The sequence below is a fragment of the Heterocephalus glaber genome, unplaced genomic scaffold (assembly GCF_053883595.1).
Source record: "Heterocephalus glaber isolate CG9 unplaced genomic scaffold, H.glaber_assembly_v1.0 deba00001504, whole genome shotgun sequence".
In the NCBI taxonomy this organism is placed as follows: domain Eukaryota; kingdom Metazoa; phylum Chordata; class Mammalia; order Rodentia; family Bathyergidae; genus Heterocephalus; species Heterocephalus glaber.
Genome location: NW_028258324.1, coordinates 6,570,930 through 6,584,527, shown reverse-complemented (window position 1 = coordinate 6,584,527; position 13,598 = coordinate 6,570,930). Strand labels below are relative to the sequence as shown.

The 13,598-nt window shown below is 39.6% G+C and overlaps 2 protein-coding genes across 3 annotated transcripts in view; one reads left to right on the top strand and one right to left on the bottom strand.

Annotated features, from left to right (window-relative positions):
• The window catches only part of Pik3r4 (phosphoinositide-3-kinase regulatory subunit 4), a 101,032-nt gene extending 96,768 nt beyond the window's left edge, over positions 1–4,264 (top strand). For both annotated transcript variants that reach the window (XM_004834218.3, XM_021242244.2), the window contains exons 17-20: positions 1,503–1,603; positions 2,525–2,613; positions 2,857–2,965; positions 3,735–4,264. In XM_004834218.3, the coding sequence (XP_004834275.1) occupies positions 1,503–1,603; positions 2,525–2,613; positions 2,857–2,965; positions 3,735–3,905 (470 nt within the window). In that variant the 3' untranslated portion in view covers positions 3,906–4,264. The remainder of the gene's footprint in view (positions 1–1,502; positions 1,604–2,524; positions 2,614–2,856; positions 2,966–3,734) is intronic.
• The window catches only part of Col6a6 (collagen type VI alpha 6 chain), a 166,845-nt gene continuing 156,204 nt past the window's right edge, over positions 2,958–13,598 (bottom strand). Inside the window, exon 38 of the mRNA XM_087186151.1 lies at positions 2,958–7,150. Within this exon, the coding sequence (XP_087042277.1) occupies positions 6,943–7,150 (208 nt within the window). The 3' untranslated portion in view covers positions 2,958–6,942. The remainder of the gene's footprint in view (positions 7,151–13,598) is intronic.

Below are 13,598 nucleotides of genomic sequence, written 5' to 3'. Positions count from 1 at the left end.
GAATGCCACTAGCCTGGGTGACTGATCTGACTTTCTTCTCTCCCTTTGGTCTCCTGCTGGGGCTCTTCATGAGCATGTGTTAGTTTTCTGTGACTGCTGTAGCAAGCTTGTTAAGCACAAAGTTGGCAGCTTAAGATAACACATTTGTTTTCTAAAAATTTTGGAAGCCAGAAGTCTGAAATGGGTTTTGTGGGCCAAAATGAAGATGGTAGCAAGACCACACTCCTGGAGACTCACGGTGAGAATGTTGCCTTGCCTTTTCCTTCTTCTGTCCATCTTTACAGCCAGAAGCACAGCATCTTGGTTCTTTGTTAAATTGCCTTCTGCTGCTGTTGTCAAATGTGCCTTCCTCTTAGGAGACTGCTTGTGATCACACTTAGAGTCCCTCTGGATAGTCCAGACCAATTCCCACTTTCAAGGTCCTTAGAGGTTCAAAATCACTTTGTCCTTTAAGGTGATATTTATGGGTTCCAGGAAATAGGATCTGGATATCTTTGGGGGCCATTAGATTGCCACAGGGCAAACCCCTCTAGAAGGCAGAGGATACAAGAGCCTATTGGTGTGGTTTATATAGGTCTGCCTTACAGCAACGAGTACGCCATAAAAAGCACCACTGCCCTTTTTTCTGGTAATCTCTTCTGCTCCAATCACACCAATTCGTTCGTTGAACTAAGCACACTCCTGTATCAGTGCTTTTGTATTTTAGTATCCCTACTAGACAGGAAGTTCTATGCAAAAGAGAATTTTTCTGCTTTATTTATTATCTTTTCTTCAGTGCCTAGGACAGTGACTAGCCATAGTAAATATTACTGGCCCAGTAATACTAATATGTGAGGAAACCTGGTATATTCTCATTCCTCCTACACCACTGTTGCTCTTAACCCTGCACTTTTCCACTTTTGGTAATCTCCCTCTCCTCTCTATCACAAATAGGCTTCAGTTGGACCAACTACTCAGATTTCCCTAAAACACTCAAGAGATTTTTGCTTGATGTTTCTTGGTCATTCAGTTCTTTCTGGCTGAAATGGTCTACCTGCCACCTCTGTCTGTCCAGCCTTTTCAGTCCCAGCTAAATCTGTGAGGTAACCTTGCTTCTCACTCATTGGATGTGATATTTTCTTCCCGAGTTCAGGTGGAACTTTGTACTTTGTTTCTTGCTCACTGCCTTAATCTTTTTTTCCTTTACTTCTAGACTGTAAATTTGTTGAGAGTAGGTTCTATATATGATTTATCTTTCTACCCTACACTTGTTTTCAGCTGGTTGGTGATCAATAAATAATTTACTGCTAGATTACTGTTAGGTTGTTTGGAAAAAACAAAAACAAAAACTCCTGTTTGGTAGCAGAATTAAAGTTGTTGTTTGAAAGTACTAGTCAACATTTCTTACAAAGTGGGAAAATGGAAATGGATACAAGCTGACTTGTATTACCTACCAAGATGTGAAAGCTGTGAAAGTGAGTTTTCCTTCTTTATTTAATAGTTCTGGACTTTCCTTCTCATAGCTGTTCAGGGCAATAATGAAGTATCCATGTGGGACATGGAGACTGGTGACAGAAGATTTACTCTCTGGGCCAGCAGTGCACCACCACTTTCTGAGTTACAGGTTTGTCTTCAGTTTTTACTATAATGGATGATATTATTGTCCACATCCTAAGCACATTTAGGCATTTTTAGCCAATGTGTTCTCTGTTGGGCTTTTGGGTTATATTTAAATTTAGGTTTTTAATAACATCAAGTATCATGTGGCCATTGCTGCACAGGTGTTTTCTAATTCCTTAAGCTTGCTACTCTCTGCTTCATTGAAAGTTTTAATTGCTAACTCCATAAGGCTTGTGATATTTCTTTGGAACCCCCATAGTCCTGAATTAATCAGGCAAAGCCTAGATTGAAGTTTAGATTCTTAAAGAATGGAATATCACCTTTTTACATATACAGAGGGCCCTCACTGAAGATGGTCCGAATTACAATTTTTTGACATTATGATGATAGTACAAAAGTGATATGCATTCACTAGAAACTGTACTTTTTATTGTGGTCTTTTTCCAGGCTAGCAATATGTGTTATGATACTCTTGTGATATTGGGCAGTGGCAGTGAGCTCTACCTCCTGGTTGTATCACAAGGGTAAAGAACTGATACTCTAGGTTAGGCATATTAAATGAATTTTCAACTCACAGTGCATTTATCAGAACATAACTCCAAGATAAATTGAGGACCACCTATACTTTTGTTTTTAATAGTCATGTTGCCAAGGGTATTTCATTGGGGCAAAAGGTAGAACAGATTTTCTTCTTTAGTTGGGTTCATGCTCAGGATGGTCCCAAAGAAAAAATTTTAAGAAGCTAAACAGGCTATCCTCTCTGTTCAGAATGATAGAAGGAACTATATTTTAAAGTCCCAATATGTCTAATTTTTTCACCTAACGAGATGCTTATAAAGCTATTGAGAGTTAACTTGCCTCTAGAAATGGTACTGTCATTGTGGGTACACTGATGTCTCTTATTTGACTCCATATTTCTTTTAAGCCTTCTCCTCACAGTGTCCATGGTATCTACTGCAGTCCTGCAGATGGGAATCCTATCCTGCTAACAGCTGGCTCAGACATGAAAATAAGGTACAGTATCTCAAAGAATACTTGATTCTTAAAACATAGATGGATACTTTGGTTTATGAAAATTATCAACACTTTGAAAGGACAAGTATCAATATACTTTACTTGTAATTAATCTTAATCCTTTTGGTTTTGGAAACATCTCTTTTCATTATGTGAATGAAACAATGTTGATGAATGTATGGCAGTGATTAATTCTGCCCATTATTCAGTAGAGATTATCAGCATTTATTTCTTCTTCCCTAGGTTTTGGGACTTGGCTTACCCAGAAAGATCTTATGTTGTGGCAGGAAGTACTAGTTCCCCATCTGTGTCCTACTATAGAAAAATAATAGAAGGCACTGAGGTTGTACAGGTATTATACTTTTTATTTGTTTCTTTCAACCTATGTAGGTACAAAAATGACTTTGGTCAAGATTGGCAATAGTCTTTCGAATTTAAAAAATATGTTTATTTTCTCTTGGCTTTTCTGTATTAAGTTATAATAAAGAATATACACATAAATGTGTAACTCAAAATGAATAGAAGGCACTTTACAAAGTTAAGGACTGAGAAGTATATATGAAAGAATTTTAATTTTCCTTAATCAAGAAAATTAGGCATGGAAAAGTTGTTATTAGCCCAAGATCACACAGCCAGTAAACAGAAAACTAAGATTCAGACACAGCTTTGGGGACTGTAAAACTTTATTCTTGTCACATTTGAAATATTTGTCTAAGTCATTTTTTCGTCTGGCCAAAGTAAGTCTCCATAAAAGAAGTATGCTTCCTAAGGAGCTTTAGAAAAATGGCTAGAACATCTGAAATATTCTGTGCCCTTTTTTCCTTAATGTTAATAAAATGTAGTATGCACAAAATATTGGCCATTTATAAGTGTTCCATACTTGTAAGTGGCTACTCAGGTGATTCAGTGACTGGAAATCTAGATGTTATTTTGGATCAACGGATTTTACTCTCTTTGCTCAGCTATTTGTGAAAGCCGATTACTTTCCATGAAGTATTAACTTCAGAGCAACAACATATCCTAGAAGCACGGACACTGATAGGAAGTAGAAGGTGATAGGAAGTAGAATGTTATACAGATTTAATTTCTGACTTTCTCCTTGACTTCTAATCATCAAACAGGAAATTCAGAACAAACAGAAAGTAGGACCAAGCGATGATACCCCTCGAAGGGGCCCGGAGTCTTTGCCTGTGGGACATCATGACATCATCACAGATGTTGCTACCTTCCAGACAACACAGGGCTTCATCGTGACTGGTTCTAGAGATGGGATTGTAAAGGTGTGGAAATAAAAATCTACTGACTTATATAAAGTTATAAATGTGTATAATTCTAGAGAAAAAATATCTCTAGAGAACAGAAGAACAAATTCATTTACTTAATTTAAAAAATGTCTGTATTACTCTTTCATAACTAACAGATCCCACTCAAAGTAGAGAAAGCAGCTGACTTGGCTAGTTTACTTGTGCAAATCTCTGCAAGAGTCAGCCAGACAATATCTGGAACTTTTTATTGTATATGTCAGAAGTGAGAAATGTCAAATGTGGAGACAAATATGATCTCCATCTATTTTGTACTGAAGAAGATGGTTATAAGCTATTGTAATGTAAACAGTTTTGTTATTAAAAATGGTATTCAAACCAATGCTGTATTCAAGCATCCTATGAGTTTTTGGTTTGGTTTGGGTGATGTTTTACATAGTAAATGTAAGCAGAGGGATAAATTTTCTAGCAGCACTTGTTTTGAAGTGGAGAAACAGACTGAGTGCCCCAAGAAAGCAGTGTTAGAAATACTCTGGACTTCCTGCTCAGTTACTGTATCTTTGTCTTTTACAGTCTACCTTATTAGTTATTTAACACTATAGGATTGATCCTTTGTGTATCAGCTCTAGAGAAATGTGGCTGTTCTTGGCCATTTTTATTTTTTGTAAGCTCTATCATAAATGCCTCTCTACCATCAGCTTTCATTTATCCCATGTATTTATTAAATCCATGAAAAAAAGATCAAGTTGAAAACATGCCAAAAATTTATATTTTTTAAATGCCCAAACTGGCCTTTCCCACTTAGCTAAAGCCTTTCAAGATTTGTGGATTTTGCAGGATTGGCATTGGCATTGTCATGTTGTATTTCCTCTTTCCTTCTCAGTATGCTATGGCCATATTTACAGGGTTCTAGCCATTAAGTCAGATTTTAGAGTCTGCAGGGTTAGGGAAAATTTTTTGTTATATAAATTGTTGCATGGAGAATAGGCTTCAGGATAAGTCGTGAGTCTGATAAGACAGGGATATTCTTTCTTTCCTTCCTGCTATCCATTCCTAAGATCACAGTTCCCAAATAACTGTACACTTTTTAAAGAATAGATTATTTGGTTAAATTGTTACTTAGCATTACAATCTGAAGTCACATCTCTTTATTTACTTCTATTTTCTTTCAACAAGTTTGACTTGTAGCTCAATGCAGATAATGGGAAGCAGGTCCATTATAGTCAATTAAGTTAATTTTTAAGTCAACAATTGGTACTATTTTGATTCTTGATTTTAATATTCATTTATTAAATTTACATTCAAGTTAGTTTTTGCTGTTTTCTACTTTTAGGAGAAAGAGAAATCATGGAAAGTGCTGATACAGGGATTTGTGTTTTTTTGTTTTTAATTTCTGTTTGCAGCTTGGCTTCAGACCCCTAACCTATTAATGATTAAATATGACCCGAAATGCTAAAATAATCTTAATCACCAAGGGAATATTTGTTTGGTGTACTTACCAACATAGGAAAAAAAAATACATTCTCAAAGTATTTCCAACAATAAACAGAAGAAAGGTGTTTGTGCTTAATTCAAAGTTAATTAGAAAAATCTTTGTTACTAAAATACCTATTAAATATTGCTCATCAGTCTCCTGTACTTGAAACCTAAGTTTTTGCCTGAACTCCTAAGCACCATTTAGGACAGATGAAGAAACCTGATGTGCTTTTTTTCTTCTCTGTTACCTGAGTATGACATTGAACTTTTTGGAGGTCTTGCTCCTCTGAAGACATTGGGAGCTCTCTTTATGTAGTTTCCTGAATAAGGATGTCAGAAGTGGTTTTAAAAAGTATTTCATGTGGGTCTTCTTTCCAGGCTTTATGAAAAGAAGTATAGAAAAGAAAATCTGAATGCAGCCCACTGGGCTTTGGTGTCCGTAGCTTTCTGCCCATATGTCTATGTAGGGCTTTTCTTCCTTCTTGAAGACAGTGACAGTTTGTGTATATCATGGCCATTGCTACCAACTATGGAGCCAGCTCTTAGGCTGACGTAAGTTCTCAACATTGTTTTTGAATACATAATGCTACTTTGGCATTTAGTTGTTAAAAGTATCAGCCCCATTATAACAGTAAAACTTGGATGGAGAAGAGGTATCAAAGCCATCAAAAACTGCAGCTAGAGGCTAGGCACTGGGAAGACAACTCTGATCTTACATTTATCCAACCCATATGGATTCATAGATTAAAATGTTGAAGATTTTCTTGACTTTTCCAAAATTAGTGTCCACATAAGGCTCTTTTCAGACAGAGTTCTGCCAATCCTATATTGGTGCTGTTCACTGTTGACTCAGTGTCCCCCTAATGGGTGAAAGTAACCCAGAGTTTTTTCTTTACTTTTCTTGTCTAAAGAATATATGGATTAGTGAAAATAAATGACTATAACAGGAAAGAGTAAGTGGAAATCCATCAGAATGGCTTGGCAGTAAATTCTATGAAAGAGATAAAACTTCCAGCTCCAAAGCAATCATTTATGATCTGGGAGAATTAATGAGTTCCTTGGTGAGTTTAGGAGGATTTAGAGTTGGAGAAAATTACCCTCTGCTGCTCACCAGTCCAAGCTAACACTGCCAAAAGTGAGAGGCAAAAGGTCCAGTTTCCAAAAACATGACACAGAAAGAGCACTGATTTCTAGGGTAAATGTTAGAGTAGCCTAAACATTAAACCTCTTTGGTTAAATAGATGAGAATTGAACAGTACTAAATTAAGAAAGCTTGCTTTGCAGAAAATGGACTGAACAGATACCTGCAACCCAAAGTATTACCATTGGCCATGTACACAAATACACTTAATGTAAAATTTACTTTCAAATTATGTCTCCATTAGATTTTGTTTTGGAGTGCTGGAGTTGTCATGAGTGGTCAAATAAATGGACAAAGTATTAAGTTACCTGATCATCAGCCTATGGCTAGTTACCCCCCAGAGTAGACCTGCGGATGCAGCCAGATACCCAAATAAAATTTGCTCAGAGGTGTGGAGTGATTTGGTCATTATTTAAATCCACGTTACCATGTTTTCTAAGGATCAATTTTTCAAGCACTTCCATTATCCTGTCGTTTAGGAATAGTTTTTATCACTCTTCTTCCATTTTTAAAGGTAAGGTATATGCTTCCAGGAAAATTTCGTATAGCTTCATCTCTGCCACCTCTTTCTGCTTTTGAAATAAATTTTTTGTCTTGAAAGAGTTTCACTTCCTGTAATGCATCTTTGAGGGGAGCTTTTTGTGTTCCAGGAACAAAGCTATACAACAAAAGAAGAGAACATCATAGAAGTAAGTGCCACTTCGACTTTAATGTACTCCTTATTAATCTCTCTTCCTAAATTGTTACACTCACTTCCTTGTTGCATCCTTCCTTCAGGTAATTTTTAAAGATTACTAAACTGGGGATTTACAGTGACCCATAAATCAGAAGCTGACAAACATGTTGCTCAAGTATGAAAAGTACAATTTCAAGAGTGAAGTTTCTTCTTTGTGGAATATGTTTCACCCAGGTCTTTATATGGTTGGTCTTTCTGATTGTTCAGATTTGAGTTTAAATGGTACTTCACCAGAGACCACTGCATCTATAATTTCTTCAGTTTCACTCTCATTTTCATTCAGCATAGAATAGCATGCTTTCATTTTCCTCATAACACTTAGCACTACCTGAATTTCTATTTACTTGTCAACTTTCTTATGATCTGTTCTCTTTTTCCCACCAGCTCAGTAAGTTTCATGAGATCTTATCTGTTCACTTAGTAATCCTCAATAAGTATTTGCTAATGAAAGCATAAATGTATGCCACCCTCCCTTTCTTCCACTTGTCCATCTATCCATCCATTCAAATGTTCAGTATCTGCCCTGTGAGAGGCACTGTTAGGTATGATAGGGAACAAAGAAATAGAGCCCAATCTGCCAGGTACAGAAAGAGCCTCACTGAAGTCCCTGAGTGTTGTTACAGTATAGGAGAGCTGGGGTCAGACTGGAATGCCTTGAATTCCAGGCTGAGAAATAAGAGACTCCTAGAAGCCAGTGATAACTATGAATTCTAGCCTAAACTTTCTATGCTCATGGAAATGTCTAATCATTTGCACTGGAAGTGTGGCAGCCGCTAGCCACATGTGACCACCAGACACTTGAAATATAGTGAGGAACTGAATTTTTAATTTTAATCTAAATTTATACAACCACATATAGCTAGTGGCTAGTGTACTGAACTGTACAAAAATGGAGCCATTTCAGATGACCTTACAAGGGTATAGTAGAGCTTTGGGTCCAAAAACATTCCCATCCTTCCGCTCACCGAGTTCTGAGCCAATCACACCTAGACTGATTCTAGTTTTTCAGGTGTAAAATGGAGGTAAAAACAACCCATGTAAGCAACGGCTGAAGCCCCCTAGCCTAGTTACCTCATCTGTTGGTTCCAGATGAGGAAACTAAGGTGCACAGAGGGGAAGATCAGTGGAGATTGGGGCTGTATCCCAACCAGGTGCCCAGTGTTACTTTCTTTAAATTTGGAATAGAAAATGAAATGGTAAATGTTATGCATGCTGTGGAAGCACGTGACTATGAGTACAGGACCACAGGAAGCTAGATGGCCTGGGGCAGGCTGGACAGAGAAGGTATGAAAAGCCCAGCACACAGGCACTTCATGAATACTTGTAGATTGGACATAGGAGAGATTGGTGGCATGAGAAAAAAGAGGTTTCCCAATACTGATAAACCAGCAATTGGCTGAATTGTGGTCAAGGGAGGAGCCAAGAAAACTTTTAAAAAATGTTTCATAAGAACATTGGCAGTATTCACTGTGATCTACTTCTTTATTTTTTTTTAATTTCATTAGCTATAAAATTTGACTTATTTCACAAAACAGTATTTAGAAAATGAGTACAGTGGGAACATATGCAACTTTAAGCTAAAATTCTTTCAGTAAATATATGTGCAAACATGCACACTCCTCCCCCTGGCATGTATTTCTTTTTTTATGAATACGTTTGTAGAACATAATGATTACATTTGTCATGAGTTTGTACATGTACATAATACATCTTAATTCTTTTGTCCTTTTCCTTTTCCCCTCTCTGCTCTTGCCAGTTCTTTTTTCCTCCCTATTTGCAAAAGCTCTATTTACATTTTTCAGCTCTTTTAGAATCCCTTTTTCCTTTTTTCCCTCTCCCCTCTTGTTCCTCTTCCTATTTGAAAAAGATCTTCCTACTTCCTAATATCTACCTTTTATTTTTTGCTCCTTATTTATACTTTGGGTTTCTCATATAAGAGAAACAGTGTAATGCGTAAACTTGTGTGTCAGATTTATTTCACTTAAGATTATGGTATTGAGGGACATTCATTTACCTAAAAATGCCTCAGGGTTTTTTTCCTCTATAAAGAGTTAGGGGTGCAGGAAACATGAGAACAATAAAGAGAACCATGCATTCATGTTACCTGGACCTCCAAAGCCTCTGCATTATATGCTAAACATCTGGGCTTCTGAAACTCGACTCAGAGTTTCTCAGTTCCTTCTGTCAGTGCTATCAGGGATGTTCTAAGTCGGCTTAGACTGCAGACTTCCAGTTACCAAGAACAGCAGCCACAGCTAAATTTCAGTGCAAATACAATTTTTTCATACTTCCTCCCATTTTTACTTCTTTTTTGTATTATAATCCTTAGACTCTGAATATTATGAATTAAAGTCCCCCAAATTCATGATTGTATTCAGAGAACATGGGGAGGGCATTCTTTTGAGTCTGAAATACACTTTTCATGGCTTCATTCTCTTATTTGTATTGTTCTTCCCCCTCCTCTTCCTCCTCCCTTTTTCATGGCAAGCTTAGTTATCTTTGTTAGTTATCTTCTTTATTAAAAACTGTTAAATCGGTAACTGCTTCCAAATACGGCATTGCTATCTTTCTCCCTCAAATATTTGTATTCTCATAAGGATTGAACACTAAATTTCCAGCTATTTTCATTGTATTATACACAGGAATTTGTACTTGTTATCTATTTGATAAGAATCTTTTGATTACCCAGTTTTCTCTTTTTCCTACTCTACATTGTTCAAATAATTCTTTGCTGATTGGTAGCTCCAACCACAGGTCAAAAGAATGAAACAGATGAAATAGTTAATTCTGCAACTTGTGCCCAGCTCCAGTAAAGTTCATGGATAGAAAGATGTGGCAAATTTTAGATAAAATGGGGTGAGTGTAGATTTGGCTTCTTGGTGCCCACAGATCGCTCCCTCTGTACAGATCATCAGAAATCAGCTGTGCTGCCTTATGGTTGACTGGATGCACTGAAAACATAAGATTGCTTCGACTCCAGAATTCTTATCTTTTCTGGGTTCAAAAAACACACTGGAAAGCACAGTTACAACAGCTATGTTATTCAAATGGTACAGGTGGCTGTGTCCATTCTAACAATTTAGCCATTCTTTCTGTGGTCTGTCACTGCTTTGGAGTCTGGCACAAGTACTTCCCTGACTGCATGAGCCAAAAAGCAGATGACTCTTTGATTGTCTCTGAGCGGATCCAAGTGCTTATACCAAGAGCTGCCTGTGATGTCACCCTCTGGCCATCTGTCTTCATGGTTGCTTATGGTTAGATTCAGTTCCTTTCCATCTGATAGGAACCAGCTTCTCTGGATTTTCCTCAGAGTCTCACTGCAGAATGAGCTAATTCTGATGCAGGTCATTCTAAGGACTAGGCAAGTCGACTGTAAGGGCAGACATTCTCATCCCCCTCAATTCTGAGTTCAGTTCTGCCTCACTTCTCATGAATGGCCCAGGCAGAGAGCTTCAAAAGCAGCCATGTGACTCATCATCTTTTATTATACTCTTTGGTCACCTAGAGAAGGCCAGAGGATATATCATTGGGGAAATCACAGATAATGGTATGGATTTCATGTCTCAGTGCCTTGATGGCCCAGCTGCTTTACCATTTTAGGTTCATAGGAGAAGCTGAGCTCCCTGTGAGTGTAGGGCAGTGTGGATAAGGGGGAAGAAACTTCCTGTACCAAAGCACTGTGAATCTTCTTTTCCTGCTTATATTGTTCTTCAAACAGAAAGCATGGTGGGACACTTCCCACAAATGCCTCTTCACTGTGGAGGCTGGCTTTGGCATATGCCCATACAATTGTGGCTGGCTACATATGTGGAGCCCAATGCAATCCAGCTCCTGTGGCATAGGGATTCTCACAGGACAGTGCAGGCCCTCACGGGGACTCCTGCCCCATGGCTTGGGAGTCCCCCTCCCATCAGCCTCTAGAAGATAGCCTGGAAGTTGAGCCACCATGTTTCCCTCAGCTGGTTGTCTCAACCCACAGCAGAGGGCTGATCTCCAAAAATATCACCATCTCTTGGCTGGAACATGCTGGGTACTTAGAGAAGTGGCCAAAAGGCAAATGTATTGTGGCACCACCACCTTCCAGCTTCCAGCTTCCAGCATAAGACTGAGTATGCAGGACCCCAGTTCTCTGGGTGTTTGTTTGTAAGCCCCTTGACCAGGTAGAGGCCCAGGGAGCTAGGAGGTGCCAAGTGGGCTGAATAGGTGTCAGTCCATGCTCAGCTGCTCCATAACTTTTAGGCCCGTGGCAAAGCAGAATCATAGCTAAAGAGCATGGCAGAATAAAGCTGCTTACTTGGGCGGGGGAGGGTAGAGAGGGACAAAATCCCCAAGGTCTCACCCTCTGACCAACTCCTTTCAACTAGGCCCCACTTTTATCAGTTTCCATTACCATCCACTAATCCTGTTAAATTAAAATCTATCTATGGTTTAATCCACTGATGAAGTCAAGCCTTCATGATCCAATCACCTTCAAAAGTCCCACCTCAGAGAGAGGGGAGGAGGGGTAAGTACAAAGATCTATGATGCAATATATACATGTACCAACTCCCCAGGATGCATGTATTCTTTATACACATGCATACATGCAACACACATGCCCCACCTCTGAAAATATGAGCCCTCTGGGGATATTTTGTGTTGGGAGCAATGCTACATAATTCTAGGGAAAAATCATTTGAGTAGGCCTAGTTCTCCAGCCTACAGCCCAGCTAGGACATTCCAGACATAATTCCGTTTTGGCCTCAGGTCACAAGGGAGATCTCAATGATCCCGTGATGCTGTAATGCTCCAGGACAAGACCACACCTGCAAGAGACACCCTGGGAGGAACCAAATCTTCATCTGTGTAGTTCCTGGGAGGAACTAAATCTTCATCTGCATAGTTCCTCATTGTTTTTAGATTTCTGCCCCCACCTAGTCTTTTGTTACTTACACCTTGTTCATCCCAATGTGATACTGAAATCTACATATTCATTTGTTGCATTTGTTTCTCCTGATGTACTAAATAAAAGGTGCTGCAAGCTAGGGGTTCTTGTCTTTGCCGCCCAGAGCAGCACTGATCAGACCCAAAGCTCAGCTTCTTCTCAGTCTCATTTGTCTACCTTTCCTGTAATTCGCCGTGTGCTGCCGTGGCTCATGGCTCGAAGGAGACTAGGACTTACTGCAGAGGTTCTGGTAACGTCCCCTTCCCCTGTTCCCTACAATTTTGGGTCCAAACCATAACACCAAGTAGATAGAGGTTCCCAGCCCCAATTCCCCAACATGTGCTTTATTGCCCATTGGCCCTCACAAAATACAGGTTCAAAAATAACACTGAAGGTGGGCGTGGTGGTGCACACCTGTAATAGCAGCACTCTGGGAGGCTGAGGCAGGAGGGCCACAAGTTCCAGCCCAATCTTGGCAACTTAGTGAGACACTGTCACAAGAAACAAGGTGGCCGGGGATTTAGCTCAGTGGTTTCGCCACCTGCCTTGCAAGCGCAAGGTCCTGAGTTTGATCCTCGGTACCAAAAAAAAAAAAGGTGGAGGGGATGTAGCTCAATGCAAAGGCCCTAGATTCAAAGCCCAGGACCCCCTGCCTCATAGCATCAGCAGTGACTGCAGACCACCAAACTCCAATGGCAGCACTGGTGAGGGCCCAGGCTCTGCGCAAGTGTGTAGCCCAGGAAGCTGGCTGGCTCGTGTCACTTACCACACCAGCCTCAGCACCTCTCTAACACCCTGTGAGGCGCCCTCTGTGCCAAAATGCCAGCTTCACCTAGCCCCAAGCAGGGCGTCCTGTGCCCTTCTTCTGAGTCGCTAAGCACCGCCCGCAGAGGAAGCCCTGCCCTCCTTACATGGAAGGCCCTCGCCTGTTTCAGGCTTGACTTCAGGCAGTGTTTGCTGCTGGACAGTTCCCTGCACAGCTCGCCCACCAGATGGCTGGACCTCCCAGGTGGAGGCCTTGAAGAGGTGCCTGGAGCTTCGGAAGCACGCCACTCACGTGTACACACTGCACCATAAAGCAGGCACACTGTCAAAGATTTTCACCTACGTGCGAGTCCTGAATGCTGGTGCATGCTGGGATGTGGTCAGTGGCTCCGACTGTCGTAAATATAGAATGAGTTCTACAGAAACAGACACTCCTAACTCCTTGACTCCACTTTTAATTTTAAAAAATAACATTTACATGTGCAAAAGATACCATGCATATGTATAATATTAAGATTTTAAGAAACTAAATTTAGCCCTTGTTGATAATCTTTTGTATCTTTATTTAAAACTATTCAGTTCTCCCTTATTATTAATTTTCCTTTCTTTGGGGATCCTCTCTCTCTCTCTCTCTCTCTATCTGAAATCTTAATAGCAGTGCTTAGCTCTAGCTTTCAGGAT